The 23,171-nt window shown below is 43.6% G+C and overlaps 1 protein-coding gene across 6 annotated transcripts in view; it reads right to left on the bottom strand.

Moving 5' to 3' along the window:
* The window catches only part of NRP2 (neuropilin 2), a 122,335-nt gene that overhangs the window by 72,064 nt on the left and 27,100 nt on the right, over nt 1-23,171 (bottom strand). For all 6 annotated transcript variants that reach the window (XM_034786307.1, XM_034786308.1, XM_034786310.1 and 3 more), the window contains exons 3-6: nt 11,822-12,003; nt 5,559-5,789; nt 4,703-4,858; nt 1,644-1,813 (exon numbers count right to left, since the gene is read on the bottom strand). In XM_034786307.1, the coding sequence (XP_034642198.1) occupies nt 1,644-1,813; nt 4,703-4,858; nt 5,559-5,789; nt 11,822-12,003 (739 nt within the window). The remainder of the gene's footprint in view (nt 1-1,643; nt 1,814-4,702; nt 4,859-5,558; nt 5,790-11,821; nt 12,004-23,171) is intronic.

The raw sequence follows: 23,171 nt of genomic DNA, 5'->3' as shown, positions 1-23,171 counted from the left end.
TCATAGAATCATAGACATGTAGGGCTGGAAGGGATCTTGAGAGGTCATCTAGACCAGCCCCCCCCCCCATGATGCAGCAAGGCCAGGTAAAACCAAGTAAACACAGACCATCCCAGCAAGATGTCTGTCTGACCTGTTCTTAAAAACCTCCAAGGATGGAGATTCTACAACGGGGTCGGCAACCTTTCAGAAGTGGTGTGCCGAGTCTTCATTTATTCACTCTAATTTAGGGTTTCGCATGCCAGTAATACATTGTAACGTTTTTAGAAGGTCTCTTTCTATAAGCCTATAATATATAACTAAACTATTGTTGTATGTAAAGTAAATAAGGATTTTAAAATGTTTAAGAAGCTTCATTTAAAATTAAATTAAATTAAAATGCAGAGCCCCCCGGACCGGTGGCCAGGACCCGGGCAGTGTGAGTGCCACTGAAAATCAGCTCGTGTGCCGCCTTCGGCATGCATGCCATAGGTTGCCTAACCCTGTTCTACAACCTCGTTTGGTAACCTATTCCGGTACTTAACTATCCTTAGAGATAAAAAGTTTTTCCTAATATCTAACCTAAATCTCCCTTACTGCAGATTAAGCTGATTACTTCTTGTCCTACCTTCTGCAGGCATGGAAAACTATTGATCACTGTCCTCTTTATAGCAGCCCTTAACATATTTGAAGGCTCTTATCAGGTCCCCTCCCCGTCTTCTTTTCTGAAGACTAAACAAATCCATTTTTGTTAAATCTTTCCTCATAGGTCAGGTTTTCTAAACCTTTTATCATTTTGTTGCTCTCCTCTGGACTCTCTCCAATTTGTCCACATCTTTCTTAAAGTGTGGAGCCCAAAACTGGACACAATACTGCAGTGGAGCAGGACAATTACCTCCCATATCCTACATACGACCCTCCAGTTAATACACCCCAGAAAGATATTAGACTTTTTCACAACTGTATCACATTGTTGGGTCATATTCAATTTATGACTATTAACCCCAGATCCTTTTAAGCAATACCACTGCCTATCTAGTTATTCCCCATTTTGTAGTTGTGCATTTTATTTTGCCTTCTTAAGTGTAGTACTTTGCACTTGTCTTTACTGAATTTCATCTTGTTGATTTCAGACCAATTCTCCAATTTGTCAAGGTAGTTTTAAATTCTAATCCTGTCCTCCAAAATGCTTGCTATCCCTCCCAGAAAATTTTATAAGCGTACTCTCCACTCCATGTTTCAAGTCATTAATGAAAATGTTGACTAGTTCCGGATGCAGGACAGACCCTTGTGCATCCCCAGTAGATACATCCTCCCAGTTTTCATGGGCTATAACCCACTTATAGCCCACAAAAGCTTATGCCCAAATGAATTTGTTAGTCTCTAAGGTGCCACAAGGACTCCTCGTTGTTTTTACTGATAGAGACTAACACGGCTACCCCTTTGAAACCTTTCCTCCTAGTTTGAGAGTGAACCATTGATAATTACTCTTTGAATACAATCCTTCACGCACTTGTGCCCACCTTATGGTATTTTCATTTAGTCCACATTTCCCTAGTTTGCTTAGTTTGTCATGTGGGACTGTGTCAAATGCCTTAATAAAATCAAGATCTAATATTTATCCTCGATGATTTCCTCTTCCTGTCACGGGGACCTGTACGAACCTGGAGGAACTCCTTGTTGGAATCCAGGTTGGGGGTCCATCCGTTGTCATCACTGTTGAGCCGGCTCTGCTGTGGGGTCCACCTTCCATCCGAGTAGGTGGAGGAGGCACTGATCTGTTCATTGGAGATTCTGCCAGATTCCATCCCCAAAGGAACGTTGCACTGGAAGTCTGGAGCAGACGCGCACACACAAACACACAGACAATTACAAATTCTGTATCTTTCACTCCCAGCTGGAAGTAAGCCATGAATTACTCCCCAGCATCCTAGATCAAACCCATATGTCTGTCACGATGATGATCGGATTTATATAGAAATATCGGTGCACACATCCAATGCAAAAAACTATTCAACATTAAGTACAGGACTGGCCTTAGGTTTGCAAGACCCTCTGTAAATTAACACATGTGGGGGGCTCAGTCCAAATCCTTTCCCCTCTATAATAGGGTTCTTCCACCTTTGCAGACCCACAACTCTCCCCCTGGCCATACCCTGTTTACGACTCCCCCAGTCTCTTTTCAAGGTGTGCCAAGCCCCCTACCTGATTGTGAAGCTGCTTGGCAACTTATAACCTCTTGAAGCCAAGAGGTGAATTCTAGCCAAAGCTGGGAAAGCAGGAAAGTAATACACCAAGGAATGCACTCTCTGCCATATCCCACAGATGCCAGAGACAGATGGGAACATACATGAGTGATCAAGAATGGTGCGCAGGTTTGAAAGATGTCTATGTGTAGGTATGTGTTGCCCTATGGGAAAGTATGGGTCCATAGGTGGCTGCATAGGGTAGACTGGCTTAAAAGGTCGCTACCATTAAGAGTGAGAAATCTAGAATTCAACTTTTTGAATTTCCTCACTTTTAAGGCTTTTAAATCCACATTAACTCAGCCATGGGTCATGTCTTGTATATTTTACGGCATATGTTTCCTAAGAAACAGTAAGATACATTCCACAAAGAACACATCAGTAGCAAGTACTACATGGGCCAGACCCTAAGCTGGTGTAAACTGATATAGCTCTACTAACGTCCCATATGTTGAACACGGCTGAGTTAACGCTGCACTAGAAACTGGGCCAAATTATGCTCTAAGTGGTGCCATTAAAGTCTCAATTTACACCAGCGCGAGTGAGAGCAGGATTTGACGCTAACCTTCTTCATTTTCTAACTTTAGTCCCCTTGATTTTTCAAACTTGACCATTAGCGTGTACATTTAATGTCCTTGTTTTTTTAAAGAAGAGAATAAAAAGGGGACAAAAACAGGGGGGGGAGGGGGGAAAAATGAAAAACTGAAGTGTCCTTAACTGAGGCATCCTTAACTCATGCAACCCTAGCTGAGGCATTCCTAACTGAGATATATTGAACGCAAGACTACTGCACAAAGGCAGCCATAATGCAAATGTCCTTAGCAGAGCAGACCCTGACTGTGCATGTCCAGTATTCTAAACTTCTAAACTGCTCTAGGTCATGGGTTCTCAACAGCCAGCCTCCCTTTCTTTCTTTTTTTGGGGGGTGGGGGGGGGGCCTTGAAACTTTTGAGAGGGGTGTCCTGAAACTATTTTCGGTTGTAACATGGCATCACACTACAGAAAGGTTTTGACCAGGGTCTTAGGTGGAGGATGCCACGAAGAAAAATAAAAAGATATGCTTATGATATGAATCTGACATAACTAAGATACACTTTATGCAAGATGGCTCATGTGAGATATCATTGGGAAGGTTATGATTTACTGAATGTGATTATCCAATTTGTATGCCTGTATCATTTCTGAATCTGAAGTTGAGAATATTAACTATGTATCTGTATTTCAAATGTCTTATTTTGGGTGTCACCCCCAACCAGCCCTTGAGGTACAACAATGGAAAAGCCAGACAGGGCTCAGGGGCCATTAGCAGAGACAATGGACTGTGAAAGGGCTTAGTCTTCCTGTGGAGGCTGGAGACAGCTTACGAGCAATGGCTGCCACAGCTTTGCAGAGACATGAGTCCAAGTCACCTGGCCCTGGATACCCCTCCTCCTCTTTTGGAATGCCAGTGGGTTCCACTGAAGACAAAGGGTTCCCGCCTTACACTAGAGCTATATAAGGCAGGGGAGTGACATTATCATGGGTTCTCCTCTGCCTCCCCACCAAAAGAGACACTGTAAAAAGACCTGGAAGCAAGAACTGAACTGTGGGGGGAAGAGTTGAGCCCAAGCTGGGAGGGCGTCTAGCTTGTGAGTAATAATACCTGAGGTCTCAAGTGGGAGACCAGTGCAGCTGCCTTTCAAGACTTTCTGTAATCTGCCTGCAACAATATCTAGGGTGAGAAATATTGTTTGTAACCAATTTCTTTAGTGAAATTAGCTTAGTTTGCGTGTTTGGTTTCATTTGCTTAGTAATCTGCTTTGTTCTGTCTGTTATCTCTTATATTCACTTAAAATCCACCTTTGGTAGTTAATAAACTTATTTCTTGTTTATAATAAAACCCAGTTTATGCCATTTCTAACTGGGGGGGGCAAAAAGTGTGCACATCTCTCTTCAGATTGAGGAAGAGGGTGGATTTTTATGAGCTTGCACTGGGCAGATTTTTCTATACAATGCAAGACAGTATTATTTTGGGTTTCTCTCCCAAAAGGGGTGTGCACGTGAGTGCTGGGGGAGTCCTCTCACACAGAGCTGACTTCAGTCTGTGTCTGCAGTGGGGTGTGGACCTACCTGTGTGTGTGCTGCAAGAGGTCAGACAGCCTAATCCTCAAAGCAGGGAGAGGGAACGCAGGCTGATTGTGCAGGGAAGGCTCAGTGAAATACCTGTATATCAGGTGGCGTCCCAGAATGGGGGTCCAACCCGTCACAATCAGTAACTATAGTTTCCATGCAGAAGCTAAAATATACATAGTTTCCTTTCTCTCTGTACGGCTGTCTGGGAAAACAACCTCTTGAAAACCCTCATCCTGGCTCACTCATACAAATGCTTGCATACACCGACACACTGAATGATGGAAACACTCCCAGAAATTCAATAAAAATCCCACATGACTGCATGAGTCCCACCAACAGGCTTGACTGTAAAATTTCCAACTTACTTTCCGGGATCTCCTGCTGGACCAAGTAGTAGCGGGCAGAGAAGCCATCTTTAGCCACTGCCAGATCAGTATGGAAGGTAAGCGAGAGAATACCAGTAGCTGAGCGGATCTCAGAAGGTGTCCTAGTGCCACAGTACCTGCCTATCAAAGGGCCAACTGCAAAAGAAAGAGCAGCAAAGTAGCTCCAGCCTTTTGGTTGGACTCGTTAGTCTTTATCTAACCTGACAAGTCAGCACTACTTGGCAAGAATACATTGGTAGTGGAAAGCGAGTAATAATCAACCCTACAGAACCAATCCGGATGAAATGAAGGCATTTTGATTGTTTAGTTTCTATCACTTATATTTTTACAAGAACAGAGGTAGATCAAGTGTAATATCAGTTTGTTCACCTCTCCGAATTTCTAGTGCACATTTGTGTGTCCATCTATCTGCATTTCTACTGCATGTACTATATAACACATCTGATACATCCTCTATAGGACAGATGTTATTCTGTACTTGCAGGGAGATGGACTCAGTGATCAATAGATCTTTTTCATCTCTAACTCAAATGATCCAATGATAGAATTAGAAAATTAAAAGTGTAGGTTCATCAGTAATATGAAGTCTATGTTGACACTCCATGGGGACAAACCCAGTATTGGATAAATATGGATAAATACAGATAAATATGGTGATGATGCAAATCCTAACAGCTGAGAAAAGGCCAACAATATTTTGCATTTGTTAGTGCTGCAGAATACCAACAAGTCATGCCCCGCTATGGAATTTTCCAGACTCATCATTACAGCTGGTTAATGGGAGACTAGTCAGACATAGAGAAAAGCCTTGGTGATACATCGCCCCAGTGCTTACCTTGAGGAATGCCATCCCAGATGTCCAGCCAATCATACTTGCAATCTCCCTCTCCGACCTGCAAGGGGTCATGCTCCAGGTCAAAGGTCAGAAACTGAAGGATGATTTCCATCTTTGGCTTGGCCATGATGGTGAAAGTGCAGTCCAAGTTGTGGGGATACTTATCAGGGAATCCTGGGGACTCAATAGTGCCATTGGAGCTGGTGAAGTTTCTAGAACAGTCTTCAGAGCCTGCAGGGGTAGAAAAAGTGGACGTAACTAACAACAACATGGCTGACATTGACAGCTCTCGCCTCCTTGTGCGCTTGGCAATATTCACTCTGTATCCAGAGCGTTGTCAAGATTTTTGCTAGCAACTTCTTGGGATACAAGAGCTTTGTACATTTCATAAAGACAGAGGGTGAGCTTTTTAAATAATTCCGACGGGCTTTGGACTGAACATCTCACGTTCACTGTAGACGTGTGCCTAGACTGCTTTGAAAACCTCACTCAGAATCGATAGCTAATCCCGCTGCAAATACTCTGAAAATGGTATTAAGGGAATAGGAAAGCCCAAAAGGTTGGAAGCCCAAGCTGCACTGCAATGTGCCAACACCTGTTGCAACACAATGTTATAATGTCACCATGCCAGCAGTACAGGGGTTATGCTCTGAGGCAACAGCACGATCAGCAGTAGTGGGTCAGGCATGAGGAAGAGTTTGCTGTTCTTTTTCACCCCATTCCTACAGTCTACCGATGGGCTCTTGGAGCACAGGGTCTTCTTAGCTGGCACTGTGACATGAATGCAACCAAGATGCAACCATTCTTGTGACACACCATCACCAAAAATGGACCTGGACTCAGCATGTTTGGGGTCAACTCAGCAGACTGCAATTGGGTTAGTGTAAATAATATACCGGTTCCCCCAGCATATTGTGGGGAGGCAGGGGGAGAAATGGGCATAAAGAGTAAAACACATATATGGCCAGACTAAAGATCTAGCTCTCTAGGGCTATATTTGGGGAACTAATTGAGGGAATCATGACCCACAATCAGGGAGGGTGACTGACAAAGGGAGGAAGGAGAAAGGAATGGAATCTGGCAGGGCCAAGGAATTGTCTAATTTTTAAAAGAGATCTCCCTGACTTACTGATTTTGTGTCTGTCTGCTTATCTATCTTAGAACTTAGCACTAGCACCCATCACTGCGGTATCTGAGCTAAAATTTCCTCTTGAGAGTCATGAGATCTGGGTTATTTTCTCAGCTGTGGCACAGACTTCCTGCAAGGCTTTGGGCAAGTCACTTAACCTTTCTGTACCTCAGTTTCCCTATCAGCAAAATAGGGATACTAATGTTTACCTAGAAACAATGCTGCTGTGAGGCTTACTTCAGTACTGCTTATAAAGCATTCTGAAATCCTCACATGGGCAATTGCTAGCGAAGTATAAATGATCAATGATTCATTATCGCTATTATGTATTTTATTTTCCATTGGAGTGGCAATTAGCAGAGCAACCTCTCCGCAACTTCACCCAAAGCCTAGGACCTTAGCTGTAGAGCGTATGAATGGCTGGTCCAGCCTATGTCTCCAGACAGTGGCTGCTGAAAGATTTCGGGGGTCGGAGGACTGGTGTGTGTGTGTGTGCGCGCACATGCGTGTGTGAGAGAGATTCTGTTGACAGGAGGAACAGAGCGCTCTTTCTCTCTTATTCAGCTGTCTGCACCAGAAATGTTAGTTATTTCTATTCTTGAGGAAGACTTTCTGATTGCCAACAGGGCAGACAATGTTGCCACTTATTTATTGCTGACCTTGACGCTGGCCTCCCTCGTACCACAGCCTGCTCAAGGTGCCTCAGGGTGGTGGGGGAGAAGAGGAGGTTGTGTCCTATTCATACCATGGCTGCTTTAAAACCACTGTTCTTTAGAGGCTGGACAATTGACAATGGAAATCTCCAGCCTGTGGGCCATCGGAGGGGCAAAGAGGGTGTTACAGAGGCCTTTATCTCCATGACTGTAACAGAGGGTTAACATTCACTAAGGCTTTGACTTTTGTTTTATAGGGATGCTGCACTTCTCTATAAACTCACTGCTCCCACTCACCGAGTTGGTGCAAGTCTTCTTGGGACCAATTGGACCTTGTTATTAAGATCTGCACTAGCCTACGCAAGTTAGGAGAGCAACTTGAGATAACAGCTGGACCACTGGTACTGTAGTACCCCTAGGTGGAGTAACATTGAGAGGAATTTCTTAACTGACTATAGGAGAGCAGCCAGCTTCTCTGGTGTGATAATGCAGAGGGAAATAGAAGAGGCCAAGCACAAATCGCAAGACAACACAATGAACAAGAATAAGAATGTATTTACTCCTGATCAAATAAAAAGGCAGCCAGATTTATGAAGAGACTAATACACACTCCAAGCCAAGGAGGAAAGCACAGAAATATTCAATAAACCAGATGTTGACTGTCAGGAAATGTCCCCTAGGGACTGTACAGAAATGTAACTGTGATACTGTTAGATAGCAACGATTTCCTCATTTGGGTCGCTTGTAGTGGTTAGTATCTTTGTCAATAGCTTGACTGTAACCAGCAAACAATGACTGGCTTTACAGGTAACCTGCAAATTATAAATGGAAATCATGTTTACTTCAGCAATATGTGCTAAATGCTCCCACTCACCAGGCTGAGGGAACAATTCAGCACATAAACAACTAAAAGGAAACCACTTAGGGCTTGTCTAACTGGCACTTTACAGAGCTGCAACTTTCTCGGTCAAGGGTGTGAAAAAACACACCCAGAAGCAACAAACGTTTTAGTGCTGAAAAGCGCCAGTATAGACAGTGCTTTATCGCCAGGAGCCGCACTCCCGGTGATAAAGCTACTACCCCTTGTTCCGGGTAGTTATTTTTTATTGCCAGGAGAGTTCTCCCCCGGCGATAAAGTGTGACTACGCTGCCCACGTCACAGTGTGGCCGCGTTGCCACGCTGTAACGTGGGCAGTGTAGACATGCCCTTAAAAACAGGCTTGTCCAACTGCTCTCACTGTCACGCCCCAGAGGTAGGGATGGCTGGAGCCATGAAGTTCAGATCTGATCTCTCCCAAAGTATAGTGGCATTTGGCGAGAGGGTGTTGGTTTGGACTCATCTCTCCTGGAAGGCATCAATATCATGGCTATATACATGAACTCCTGCATAAAGGGGAGTGGGTTGTTTTTCTTTTTTTGGAATAGTTTTCAAAGTGTGCTTAATTTATTCTTCTTCCATTTTTAATAATAAAAAGGAGCTTTGAAAACTCTACCAGGTAGTAAAAGAAATAAGAACTAACCTGGGATGTACCTGGCAGCAGAGTTTCCTTAGTATGAGGGGGTGTCATGGGGCCAAACTTTTCAAAAGCGTAATGATTCTGGGGGCCAAACTTGAGACACCCTTAATGAGGCCTGATTTTCAGAGGACGGGTGTGCTCAGCATTTTCTGAAATTCAGGCTCTGTTAAGCTGTATTGCTTGAGTAGGGTGCTCAAACTCATTAGACATGTTTGAAAATTGTGACCTGGATGTCATCTTTTGGGGTGTCACAGCAAAACTGACCAATACAAAACCAGGGGACTTAACCATTAGGAAGCAGCTGTTTATATGCCAAGTGCCTCTCTTAATTTTGTGTGTGTGTGTGTGTGTGTGTGTGTGTGTGTGTGTGTGTGTGTGTGTGTGTGTGTGTGTGTGTGTGTGAGTGAGTGAGTGACATGGAGTATCTTAATTGGATGCCCTTTAAAGCCAGTGGAACTTCAGGCTAATCACCAGTTCCGACTAAACCTTAGTGCTGATCCATCCGCCCTATTTATTTGTCTACACACAAAAGGCAGGATTTGTTTACCCCACAGATCTGAGGCCAGAGACCCTCCTACCCCTAAAGATGGTTTCAGGGGACACTGATCTCTCTAGGTGGGCTGTGTGCACTCTGAGATTGGGTAAACAACTGGCTTCAGTGCCTCCCACCCTCCAGGAACTGAAACCTTGCTTATGTTTTGAATTTTGTCTAGAGTGGTTTCAAGCCAAAAGCCCTCTTCAGAGAGGACAGTGAGCATTTTAACAGCACTCAGTACCAACAAGGAGGCCTGTACTTGATGAAGCCCCAGCCCGAGGTCTTCTACCTGAAGGGAAGTATATTTGTCTAGGGAATCCAAGCTGAGGGACAGGAAATGAGAAAACTCAGTGCCTGCCTTCCTCCTACTCCTTCTGCCTCTGTGACGCAGCCCTTACTTCCTCTTCCTCCGATGGTCTTTTCCCATGACGTTAGCCCCTTCCTGGTTCGTACTCAATGGACAGAGTGCTTCTCACTCCCTGCCCGTTGTACCTCCCTGCCAGCCGGCCTCTCGGCACAGCGTCACTGCCTGGTTTTGTGTCAGCTCAGCCTCATCCTGGCCACTGCTGCATCCTGGACTACTCCCAGTCCTGCTTCATGACATAAAAGTCAGGGCCTGGGACTGGCAGCAAGGGCAAGTGGGACAAGGCACACAGGAGGGACTGGGATAGGATTAAGGGTTATGGGTAGGAAGAGGCAAGACAGCCCTGGTTTGAGTCAACTATCTTTCCACCTGTACAAAGACTCATCCTGATCCCTGCCTCAGTGTCCACTATTCCCTCAGCAAATCCCACGAAAACTGCCAGTCCTGATGGGTTAACTAACCCCTTCAGGATTAATCAATGTTCAACCATTAAGTGAGACAATCATGTCATGAACTGGCTGGTGTGTATGTGCACCACTGCCCTCTACTGGATGGAAAAAGAACTGCTCAACTGTGTGCCAGAGGCTTTACATGGCCACACCCTCATAACGATTCTCCATTTTAACGAGTCACCCCAGGAATAGATAGATACACTGATAGATTTTTTTAATCCACCCTCTCCCCTTCTAAATTAAAATCAGGAAGTCCTATTTCATTTGTATTCCCATCCCCAGGCAGCCCGTCATCAGCACCCGAGTCTGTATGTGAGTATGTCTCTGTGTATTTACAAGCATCTGTCTCTAAATAATATATAACTGTGCTCAAAAACACTAAATACTTATGTGCTTGTATTAAGATTCTGAAAAAGAAACAAACAAAGCTGCGTCTATTTTTGATTCTCCAGTATATTCATGTATTTGTTTCATATTCTGCTGATGATGTGACAGTCGTGTGTTTTCTTCCACTACTCTAGCAATGGAATGTGGGCAGAGGGCCTGGTCCTATGACAGATAGCTTCGGGTATCCTTGTGCAAAACATACTTATGCCGTTCATGTGCACACAAGCTCTCTCTTTCTCTCTCTCTCAGGGCTTCTGTATGCAGCTGCGCCGCTGTAGCGTGTCTAGAGAAGACGCTTTATGCCGATGGGAGAGCGCTCTCCCATCGACGTAAGCCATCTCCGTGAGAGGTGGTAGCTATGTCCGTGGGAGAAGCAATCCTACCGACATAGCGCTGTCCACACCGGCTATATTGCACGGGGGGCAGAGCAGGAGGGGAAGACATTATTCACACCCCTGAGCGACATAAGTTATACCGACATAAGTGGAAGTATGTACAACCCCTCAATCTCTCCTCTCTCTCTCTCACACACATACTCATGCGTGTGCACACACAAACAGAGTTTCGTATTTTCTTGAGACTACTTGTTCTCATGCATACAGTTCTGACAAATATTTAGACAGAGCTAATATAAAAAGGCCTTTTGAGCAGCCTTTACTTTCTTCCAGAATAGTTTTGTATAAAACAGAATTATGAATAGTTCCTGTTATACTGAATTCAACAGCCGCCTGTCTGACTCCCCTGCTGACACTGCAGGCAGCAGCCCCTTTAAACGAGAAGTCCACCCGTTACAAAAACCCTTGCCTTCCAGAAAGAGAAAACAAGAGTCATTGATCAGTGCTGAAGTTGTATATCCACAGGAGCTCTACACAGTTCTAAAGGAGGGACAATCTTCACTTAGCCCTGACTTAACAAGCGCTTACATGCCATGAAGAAAAGATAGACTGTTTGTAGTTCTGGAATGCAAGAGAATTTAATGAGGAAACCTGCTTTTCATGCCAAGATACGAATCAAAAAGCACTATAACGCACCACTAAAATCTTTACCTTCTTGGAAATGTGATGAAACAGACTTGCCAAAAAATAATACCCTTTGTACTGAGCACATGCTAAAAACCCTACTGAAAATGTGGCTTATGGGATTTGCCCTGTGATGATCCCCGTGTCAACTGCTGGGAAGATAGGTGCTGTAGGTCTGCCAGTCCGAAGTCTGCTTTTGACACTGACCTGTCTTGTAGATCTCATAGCGCAAAGAGAAGCCAGCGCCTTGCCGTGCGTAGTCCGAGGTGAACTTAATGTAGAGAGAGGAGCCTGAGGAGATGATGGTCGGAGGAGCGATGTTCCCACAGTGTTTGCCCAGCAGGTCTGCCGACTCGCTGTCTCCGTCCCGTATCTCGATAAAGTCATATCTGTCCAAGGAGTGAAAAGGGAGACAGAAGAGACACATGACAAACAGGGTCATGTTACAGAATGTATAGCACAAACACAATGCGTCCTTCTTCCCACCCTATACGTGCTTACATACTTCACAGAAGCATCTACCAGGCTGCGTGCTTCGACCATATCACCCCCTTGCTTGCATCTCTCCATTTCCACTGCAGTAAGCACAAGCTACTTGTCTTCACCTTTTAGGCCCTTTATGGCTTATGCCTGTCCTACCTAGGATCTCCAATCCGCTAGACAGGTGTAAACTCTCACCTCCACTTTGCCCACAATGTCACCCTTGATTGCCCATTTGCCAAATTTTCAGACAAGCGATCATCATGCAGTCTCCCGTGCTACCACTTATGCGAAGGAGAAGCACCCTATAAAAATCTTCCAGGCCATTATCCTCCTTTACATCTCTTCTTAAAAGGCACTGTCTCATGATGCCTACAAAACACTTGACAATTCTTAGACAGCTGGTGTGCGGTGATCACTGCTTATTCCACTGTTCATAATGGCCTCACTGCTTCCTTGTCTCCCAGCAGTTTGCTGTATCCACCTGTTGTCTTTCATCTTAAACATTGGGGCCTGGGTCATCTCTTTGTTATAGTCTGAACAGCCCCTGGCACAATGGGACTGAGGCCTCTAGGTGCTACCCACGATACAAATAATAAGCAATCTTAATTATAACAAACACCTCCCTCTACTGAAACTTTGCTCCTAGACCTACCTCCCATTCCATAACTAGCTTGTGTGTTTCCTTTCCCTCAATTCCTTCCCTTGTTCTCTCTAGTAAGTTGTATTATTTGTTATTTATATTCAGCTCTCAGATATCGCTCTCTGTCCAAATGATCATTCACTCTCCAAGCACTCCTGCACAGTAGGTACGTTACTATCATTATCCCTATTTCACACTTGCCAGAGAGGTAACGATGGGATTTTCAAATGCACCTAAGTGATTTAGGAGCATAAATCCCAAGGGATTTGACAATCCCTCCCTAGATGACTTACCCAAGGGCACACAGGAGGGCAGTGACAAAGACAGGAATAAAACACTCTTAACCCCCAGACCCATGATTATTCCTCTAGCCTACTTGGTAAGAGTTTCCATTTTAACACTCTCTATACACAGTTTTCCATACCTCTCACTTTGATTGACTTAAGTGGGTTATGGCATTATCCATATGACCATCAAGTAGGGGTGGAGAAATCTTGTGCCTAACCCTGAAGTCTTTACACGCATCCCCTGTTGGTTTCAAAGGAAGTTCATGTAACAATTTAAGGATTAGTTAACACACACACACACACACACACACACACACCACCAGCTCAGTCCACAGAAGGCAGAGATGGGCCCAAGACAAAACTCCAGATCCAAACACCTTCAGAACTTGAGCAATTTGGGTCCATATCCGGAAGGAGATCCTCAACTGCCATCAACAGATGTATGTCAGTTTACACCAGTTTAGGACCTGACCCCCTAAATTTAGTAGTTGAAAGCCATCTGTAACAACATGGATAACAGTGGCTGAACAACACATCTTTTCATTTTAGCCATCTTTTGTCATCAGAAGGGACTTCCTGGTGCTCCTTCTTTGATTTCATTCAGAATGTTTACCCTCCTGTATTAATTAAACAGAATATCCCAAGGATACGGATTGAATAATCTGCTACCTCTTTAAACTGATCCGAATAAAGGGTGGAATTTGGGTTATTTTTACCACAATTATTTATTTCTTTAGGTTTTGATCCAATTAAATAGAAGCTCTAATTAACCAGTAATTGAAGTAACTGGAAGGAAATATATATATATTTATTTATATGTTGATTTATTACACGCCCATCAAATAGTATGTAGCTGTAGGCGTACAAAAGTTAGACAAGCAGTAAATGCTCAAACAACATGGCCATGTAACCATTTAGTTCAACATATATATCATACCAAATGTGACATTATAACAAATAGAGGCAGTGTGGCCTAGTGATCAGAGCTCTGCCCTAGGACTCGGGTTCTACTCCTGGCTCTGCCTCTGGCCTGTCAGGTGATGTCACTGCTCGGTGCCTCAGTTTCCTCATCTGTAAATCCAGGATAATGATATTTATCTTTGTAAAGCGCTTTGAGGACTATGGATCAAAAGTGCTAGATAAGAGCTCCGTATTATTATCATTACTCTACCAACTCCTCCTAAAGCACTGGGTGAAACCCTAAATGCAAATATTGGGGAACGAATTGCAAATTTATGCCTAAATTAAGCACCTGCAGCCTGTATCCTGGTGCTGTTTGGCATCATAGATGCCCAAATTCTATTTGACATGCCTAACTGGACATTTGTAAGCCCAGATGAGGCATTTGGGCGCTCAGTGTGGGTGCCAAAGTTTGGAAACTGCACTCTGTAATTCACATCATCATCATCAGGCGCACACACTGCTGAGAGAAGCAACATAAAAGTGACTGCTGATAACGAGGTCTAATTAATCACATACAGAACCTTGCTGTGATCAGCACTTGGGCAGACACCATGCTAAGTATATATATATAGAGAGAGAGAGAGAGAGAGAAATGAAACCCTCAAGGCTATTAGAGATGGGCCCAAGTCATAGAATTCAGATCGGGGATAGCCGTTAGTCTGTATCCAGATAGTTAGTCTACTATCCACCGGACTCCTTGTTGTTTCTGAGAATTCAGATCTACAGCCAGATTTCAAATCATCCAAAGCTTAATGGTGTTGGATCCTTACCAGTGTGCCAAGACCACTCTGTCTATTATATAATGACCAATTTAATCTTATTGTTTCTTTGCATTCCCCTGTCTGTCTGTATCCACCTGTTTTTCTTCTCTTACACTTACATTGTAAGCTTTTGGGGGCAGGGACTGTCTCTCTGTTCAGTGTTTGTACAGAGCCTGGCACAATGGAGTCCTGGTCCACGACTAGGGCTCTTAGGTGCTACAAATAAATAATAATTCTGGTTTTAGTATGGCCCATTAGAGATAAAAGCCCACTGTGAAATTCTCATCTGAATCTAAAACTCCCACTAAAGCCCTTGGAGTGTTCCTCTTGCCGCATGTCTAGTGGCAGGGTAGCATTGGTATCTCTGTGTGGCAGATAAGTAGTTTTTACATGAACATCATGCAATCTTTACACACTTTCTCTCTCCTTTCTGTGTTTAGTCTCTGACCAGCCTACCATTATTTACAGAAAACTACCCATCTTTCTTTCTCTGTTTATTTGCTTAGCATCAACCTGTGAAAACAACATGCTATGCATCTTCTCCTCCGGGGGACAGGAGAACGCAGAAATGTTACACACTGCCAGGCTTCTTACTTTCCACTTCGTCACAAGATCCTCTATTTGGAAACTGAGAGTTGAAAGCAGAAGTAGCTTGTTGGACACAGAAGGATTCTCATGTGACTCATTCCTGTTCTGCAAGACACACATACATCATTAAGCAACAACCCCAGAACTAAATGTGCTGCTCAGAAAGGACCGCAGTCCGGATAGGCCAGGTCTCACTCCTTTCAGGGAGTTAATCAGGCTGGACTCCAACTGAAAAATGCCTGAAGCTAAAGTGCTATCTATACTTGGCCAGGCACTGAGTTAGCAATAACTAGCCAGCCTATAATTTGGTGACAAACACAATTTGGCTGGCCAGCGTGAAAGAAACCAAATCACATTTTAAACCTCCTTTAAAAAGAGTGATCTACCAAAAGAAGAGTGTGCATGGGGCTAGAACCTCAGCTGGTGTATGGAGCTACACTGATTTACACCAGCCGAGGATCTGGCCTCACACGGGATATCTAAGCAGCTTCCATTAGCGCATTAAGCAACATGATTAACATCTCTTACATGTGGTTTGTTCTCTCTCTCATCCTCTCCCCAGGGGAAAAATTGTATGTGCCGAGCAATGCTTTGTTTTGGTAGGGTTTTGTTTCTCTGTTTGTTTCAACCAGAGCCCAGCAATCAAAGGAGACCTTTTTTTTCTAGTGAATATCTACTCAAATTCAAAAGACTTTTTTTTTCTAACCACCTTTGCAGCCCTTTCACATTCAGTGAATATCTGTGTGCTCCCAAGTTAACTAGCACGAATTCTTGAAAATTCATCAAAAGTGAATTTCAAATTGTACATTTGATTATAAAATTTGCCATTTGTGCTGAATAGGCTGGTTTACATCCCCGTAAGTCAAATCGCGTCGTTTCTGTTCTCTCGTTTATGTAACTCAACAGCACAGCAGGAATTGTGAGTTCATGCTGTCTCCGTGACATAAATCAACCAATCAGTATCCAGAAGAAAAGATACATGACTTATGAAATCAAGCAACACATTATGAAATGACAAGATCTATAACATCCTGTAGACCAAGAATTAGTGAATAATTTCAAAAAACAAATAAAACTCGTGAATTTTGCAATCTGCTCAAAGACAATTTGCAAATAGAAAAAAAAAAAGGCTAAATTCATCTAATGAGTTATTCATTGGGGAATAATTGCTCCTCTCTACATTAAAACATTTGGCCTCATCCAAGCATTTAAAGAGGAGTTTTCTCCTCATGAAACTAATCCTTAATAAATCAAATCTTACAACCAACTAAATAAGTCTGCGGGAGGTCGAGAGATCGTTTTTGCCAAATGGGGAATTAATATAAACACATAAGGGATTTTTGTTGTTGTTGTTAAAAATCTTGGCCCAAACCCTGCAGTCCTTACTCAGGCAAAATTCTCATTATGTTTTTACAGTACTCATAAACAGATCTGCAAAGTGGGACAGTATTCACACCAGGAGATTACTTCTGCCAGAATGCACTATAAGAGCAAGTTAGACTTCATGCTTGATTCCTTAAAAGTGAAAGAGCAAATATGTTCATTCCAAGAATTCACATACTAAATTGAGAATCTAGGCTAACTTCCGCAATGGAGACTGCTCATTTTCTTTCACACTTAGGTTCTGCCCACACACTGGCCCAAGCTCAAGTACGTTGTTAAATGTACTTCTGTTATGCTGGGGTCACTGGCCAAACCATGTTAAAATCTGGTTTTGCTAGAATTTTGTTTACATCAAGTTTAAGCACAATTTCCAAACTTGGTTCCTTTTCCAGTGTGTTGGGGGTTGGAGGGGGTGGAACCCTTTGGACTTTTTCAGCACTTACAGTTTCATTTCCAGACGGTTATGGAACAGCTCATTGTTGGGTGGGGCAGCATAATGGCATGATGGCATTTGAACTATCTCAGCCAATCACAAAACAGCTGGTTTTCATTCATATGCAATACTATAATTCCATTGGTTAAGTAAACATAGCCCAACACAAGGCACAATTTTACTGGTTAGCTGAACTCCTAAGTCATATCTGCACAGAGGAAACTACTGTCAAATACCATAACCAATTCCTATTCCAATCCCCAACAAGACAGCGATGCAAACGGTTGGCCCAGCAATCAACACCCATTACAAGAAAACGTGGTCAAGGGATTAAGTATGTTTTTTTACATGGATGCAGACCACAGTCTACACCAATGGAACAACTACTTGCAACAGCAGCTAAAGGAGGAAGGGGGGTTACTGGGCTTGAAACAGTCTCAAACACAGGGTTTTGTTTATTCTCAGCATTGTACACACATCATTGGGTGTTTTGTGATGCAGGGAGTGAAAGTCGAAGTGCTTCTGCCTACCTAGGCAATGGGGGGAGAGAGCAGAGAGAGCAGGGAATACATGCTTAGCTATTCTTCTTGAAATTGTGTAACAAAGTGAGCCAGAAAACATCTATCACTTACAAATGGTGTTGCAATTTATTAAAGATTCTTTCTTAACAGAAAGCGACCTTGCTTTACCGGTGTTAAGAGAGTTTTTATAATTCAGTATAAGGCCTTTTAATGTCTCTACTACTTTCTTTTTTCTTATTGCCAGCCCTGTCTATTGCTCAGTATCTTGCTACTCTGTGTTTTCTCCGGTTTGTAAGCAGCTTTGGTGTTAGTCCTTAGAACACTGAAGGCCAGGTTTGGGGTTGCAGGCATTAGTATTGTAGTACTGTAAGGTTACACTGGCAACCAGTTCATATGCTGGAGTGAATCCAGCTTGCCTCACTCACAGGAGTAGTCTAAGTGGAATCAGTGTGTGACTATCACAAACCAACCAAAGTCCTGCTGCCCCGGTTTGCACCTCGGTTCTTTCTTGCAGCTTGGCCCCAAAATGGCACCCAGACAGGCAAAGAGCTATGCTGCTCCTTGGGATGTAGATACACCAGTGCTTCCTCCTCACAATCGACCTGAGGCAACATACACCTCCACCCTGGCATGGTCCCAGGAAGAGACAAAGTCCAGAAACATCAGTATACACCTAGCAAGAATGTAACCAGATACCTCTGGGCTCTCCAGCAGACTCACCCTGCAGCTACCATGCTGAGCAACACAGCCAAAAGTGCAGAGCCTAAATTCATGCTGCTCAGTGCAAAAGCAAAGATCAACGAACCTACTGTCAACCACATCCTCCTAGCTGCTGAGGCCAGAGTCATTCAAACATGGTAAGATAACACTGCAGGGACATGTAAGCAAGTGGTAGCAGGAGGAGGAGGGGATGCAGTCACTGGGAATGGAAGGCAGAGCTTAAAGCAGGACAAAGAAAAACACATAGACCCTCATGAAAAGCAACAGAGGGTCTATAGACCCTCATGACTGCCCAGCGTAACCCCCGTGCTTACCACAAAAGCCTGAATTATAATATATGGAGATATAGCTATATTATAGAACTGGAAGGGACCCTGAAAGCATCGAGTCCAGCCCCCTGCCTTCACTAGCAGGGCCAAGTACTGATTTTGCCCCAGATCCCTAAGTGGCCCCCTCTAGGATTGAACTCACAACCCTGGGTTTAGCAGGCCAATGCTCAAACCATTAGTTTCCCAACTGCAATAGTCACATGCAAAACTTTAGCTCGGATGGTATTTTCTCTACATTTTTTACTTTCACCTTTTTAAAAAGGAGAGAGATTAGATAAAACCGACCCTATTTGCCGTTTATCTCATGAAACCACGCTTGTGATCTAGAGATGAGAACTAGCCGCAAAGTTATAATCTCAACTTTCCCCAGATTTTATTATTAGTTTTATTTATAGTAGAAGCATTTCCATGGTGCTCGTGACTGCAATATCTCAGCACCTGGCAAACATTAATGAATGTATCCTCAGAAGACCCTGGGAGGTAGGAAAGTCGAGAGGATTGGTGACTTGCCCAAGGTCACACAGGAAGTTTGCAATGGAGCCAGGAATAGGATCCAGACTTGATTAAACAGATTACATTATATTAGACTAGTCTAGGCTACACAGACAGACCAACAGAAAGACAGACAAATAGATACTTAGATTAAATCCAAACATTCTCAAATTTGGGAATGGTCAATGTTGATTTAGGCCTCCCAGCCCTGCACTCACTCCTTTGTCCTGTTTAGCACAGCATGTCCTACTGTAAGTGCTCATAATAGGAAAAAATTGAAAGGGTGTGTGTGTGAATCACTATTATATTGCAAATTCTCGCCCGAAAGGGCTAATATACTGCCAGCTAGTGCAGGTATATTGGCAGACTGCTTAGCCAGAACTTTTGCCAGCCAATTTAATTGCCTCTTTCACAATCAGGGCCGCCCGGGGGGGGGGCCGGGCCGGCAAGTGGGGCAATTTGCCCCAGGCCCCGGGCCCCACAGGGGCCCCCACGAGAGTTTTTCAGGGCCCCTGGAGTGGGGTCCTTCATTTGCTCCGGGAGGCCCGGAAAACTCTCGCGGGCTCCGGGCCCCCAGAGCTTCTTCTGCTCTGGGTCTTCAGTGGCAATTCAGCGGCGGGGGGTCCTTCCGCCCCGGGGTCCCCCGCCGCCGAAGACCCCAGGTTCCCTGAATCCTCTGGGCGGTCCTGTTCACAATATCCCTTTTATAAAATCCTCCGAAAGTTGTGGGTGGTTTTTAAACATGCTTTAAGAATATCCTATTTCATGGTGATGATGTCAGAGCTGAGAATCAATAGTTTTATTAAAAATGGTTACGGAACAGTTCAGCATTAGGTGGGGAAAGAGGTAGGTGAACCAGCAACTCAGTCTAACACTGATGTTTTGCAGCAGGCAGAATTAATGTCAACTGCATGCTGGTTGGCTCTGTCAGTTGCTCTGATGTCACCACCCAACATTGTGCTTTTCCATAAACCGCTTTCAAATCAAACAGAGGATTTTGGAAGCGTGAGGATTATAGAATCTTAAGCAATAGCAGCATACAAATAACACAAGTCAAACTGTTGCAAAAGGTGCAGGGGATTTTTAAATGGCATATTTACGGTCATGATGTCAGAGGCATGAAAGTAATCTTTCTGATGACATCATAGCAAAGAACTTATATTTGCTGCCAGTGGGATTTTATCTATAGCCATTAATTATAAATATGGCAGATGGATTTGACTTACATTGGTTTTACATGGGTGTAATTCATCAATTTATGTGGAGTCACTCCTAATTTACATAGGTCTGAGAGCAGAACCAGGCCTGATGTATATCGGTATTTGTATCTATAAATTGGCGTGTAGACATAAAGGGTGTGATTCTAGTCTGCCGCTTGTATACTCATTCATGCAGTGCACAATGGCCATAGAATGCTACTAATTCAGAATGGTAGTGTTTTATGCCCACTTTGCTCTCATTGCAGGGCAGTGGAGTAGCAAAGCCCAAAGGGCCTGATCCTCATCTAATGTGCAAATCAGAAGTGACTTCACTGGAGTCAATGAAGTTACAGTGGTTTAAAACTGGTGTAAGTGAGAGGAGAATCAGGCCTAGAGTTGTGTGGTGTGTACATGGTATTATGGGGTTTTATGAACAAACAATTCTTCCACTCTGTTTTGGGTTATTCTCTCAACTCTTCCTAACCCAAATGACCAGAACTTCTGAGAAGAGAGAAAAACTAGCCATCCAGTTCAGGCAGTAGAAAGAGAGAGAATAACCCAAAACAGATTGGAAGACTGCTTCCAAAATGCCTCAGAGACAAAAATAAATAAATAAATGGAAACCACAAATAACATCTATTTATAATCTTTGTTTTTTTTCACTGCCATGATAACAGTGCCGATGTAGAGATTCTTCCAGCAATTACTGTACATTACGTGAAATCCAGCCAAATATACCTTGCAGAAAGGAGAATCAAAGATTTTTAAAACTGCTTCTTTGGCAAGTTTAGACTCAGATGAGAATTTAGTTCCAGCTTCCCATTCACTGCCCCTCGCCAAAATGAACTCTGAATACTTCCCCCACATTTGTTACCATCCCTTCTTCAGGCTGCATTCCTGTGGCAGATCTCAGCCGAAAGGAGCGTTGGAGGAGAGAAGAGCTTGCATCTGGGACATATCTGGAAAACTGTTCATTATAGAAGAAAATAAGATGTGCTAATGTGCACGTTAGGGGTTTTCTGCAGGCTGTTATTCAGGAGTTACACGTGGCTGTTTAATTTTATTTCTGTCTCTAAAGCCATCTCTATACATTCCTCACCTTTCTATCTTTAGCTTCGGGGCTCTTTTGTTGCAAGAAGTCTTTAGTATTCCAAAAAAAAAAAGTAAATCAGAATGAAAACAGGAATAAAATGGATTAAATACTTCAAGGATCACCCCCAGCTTCCACACTGTTCTACTTTGTTAATATTGTAATAGAATTGAAACAACTCACAGCCCGTCATGTCACACAGACACTTGAGAAACTCCATTTGCACCTCCCTGCTTCTGCTACAATCCATTTGTGGAGAAAATTGGACTTTGTTTTCTATTTCATTTTACTGTCACCACTCACTGGCGCTTGCTCACTAGCAGAAGAAATATAATAAATAAGAGATAATAATAAGTAGCAGAAGGTTCACTGAAGGAAAGTACAAGGCAGAAGCTCAGCGACAGACCAAGTTGGTGTCATATCACAGCCACAGACCTGGGCCTGATTCCTCACCTAGTTCACAATCAGAGTCAGGTGGGAAGTTTGTCGCTCAGGCCCACTACTACCTCGAACCCATTCACACTTTGTTGCTTACTGCGCAGCCTTTTGTTTGTTTCACTCTTGGAACAAATATAGCACCAGCCACATTAACCTAAAACTATGAGAACCCAAAAATGATCTGCTCACCCTAATCCTCCTAGCAGTTTGTTTCCCACCTTCCCTGTAATAGTCCTGTCCTTAATGATGGTATGGGAAGGTCTTCCAATGGCTGGTCTGCTAAGCTGACTTCTTTTGCTCAGTAGTTTTTCACTCTCCTCTAGTTTATATTCTGGCTCCTTTTCTGTCAGAGGAATTATGAAGACATTGCTCAGTTTAAAAGCAACCCTGTTACAGTAAGGCTGGACTGAAGTTCTACTCTTTCTCCCTCCTTCTTAGGGGCTGGACTGGTTGTGCAATTGACAATGTCTATACATTAGGAAAGCTACTTACTGTATTCCACCATATCCTAGAGCACCATCATGTATTTGATAATTTGCATATAAACCTGCACATCCCAGCCAATTAGATACAGTGCAATGAAGGGATGGATCAAGCCAGGGTGACTCAGATGCTAAAAGCATCCTGACTTGTCTGGTAAATATCCTGCAGTTTGGCCTGGCTAGAGTACAATTTTCAAATGTTAATTTTGCACACCAGCTAGAAATACAGGCCATTCACCAGAAAGCAGGCAAGAACACCGGGATCTGTATCACAGGAGAAGAAGCTGGATGAGGATAGGACCTGCAGTGGGGAGAAAGCGTGTCCCTTCTCAATAGTCCTACAGTAGAAAGTAGATCTCCTGTGCCAGTTGAAATCCACCCTTAGCAGAATAGCCGAAACTGCAACTTCCTCAAAGGTTGTGTCTGCACTAGAAATGTTCTTGCCCACTATTCCCAATGGTTAGTGCTCCACAGATTCTAGCACTGGGCCAAGAACTAGCGCAGACTAGAGATAAGCATTTTTACTGCCGAGTCACATACCATGTGAGTACAGCTTCTGCATGAGTGATAACACAGTCTAATGGAAGCAAGGCCTGAGAGGAACAAACTTGGGGAAAAGCAGAAGGAGCAGTGGGTGGGAATGTGAAGTGGATCGATATATTTCCTCTTATTGAGGAACGATTTGGAAGTAGGGTGACTATAATCTATCAATCTAGGCAACTGAAATCTCCCTGCTCCCCCCACAAAC

Source organism: Trachemys scripta, chromosome 11 (assembly GCF_013100865.1).
Source record: "Trachemys scripta elegans isolate TJP31775 chromosome 11, CAS_Tse_1.0, whole genome shotgun sequence".
Lineage (NCBI taxonomy): Eukaryota > Metazoa > Chordata > Testudines > Emydidae > Trachemys > Trachemys scripta.
The sequence above is the reverse complement of the archived record's forward strand: the minus strand, read 5'-3'. Positions and strand labels throughout refer to the sequence as shown.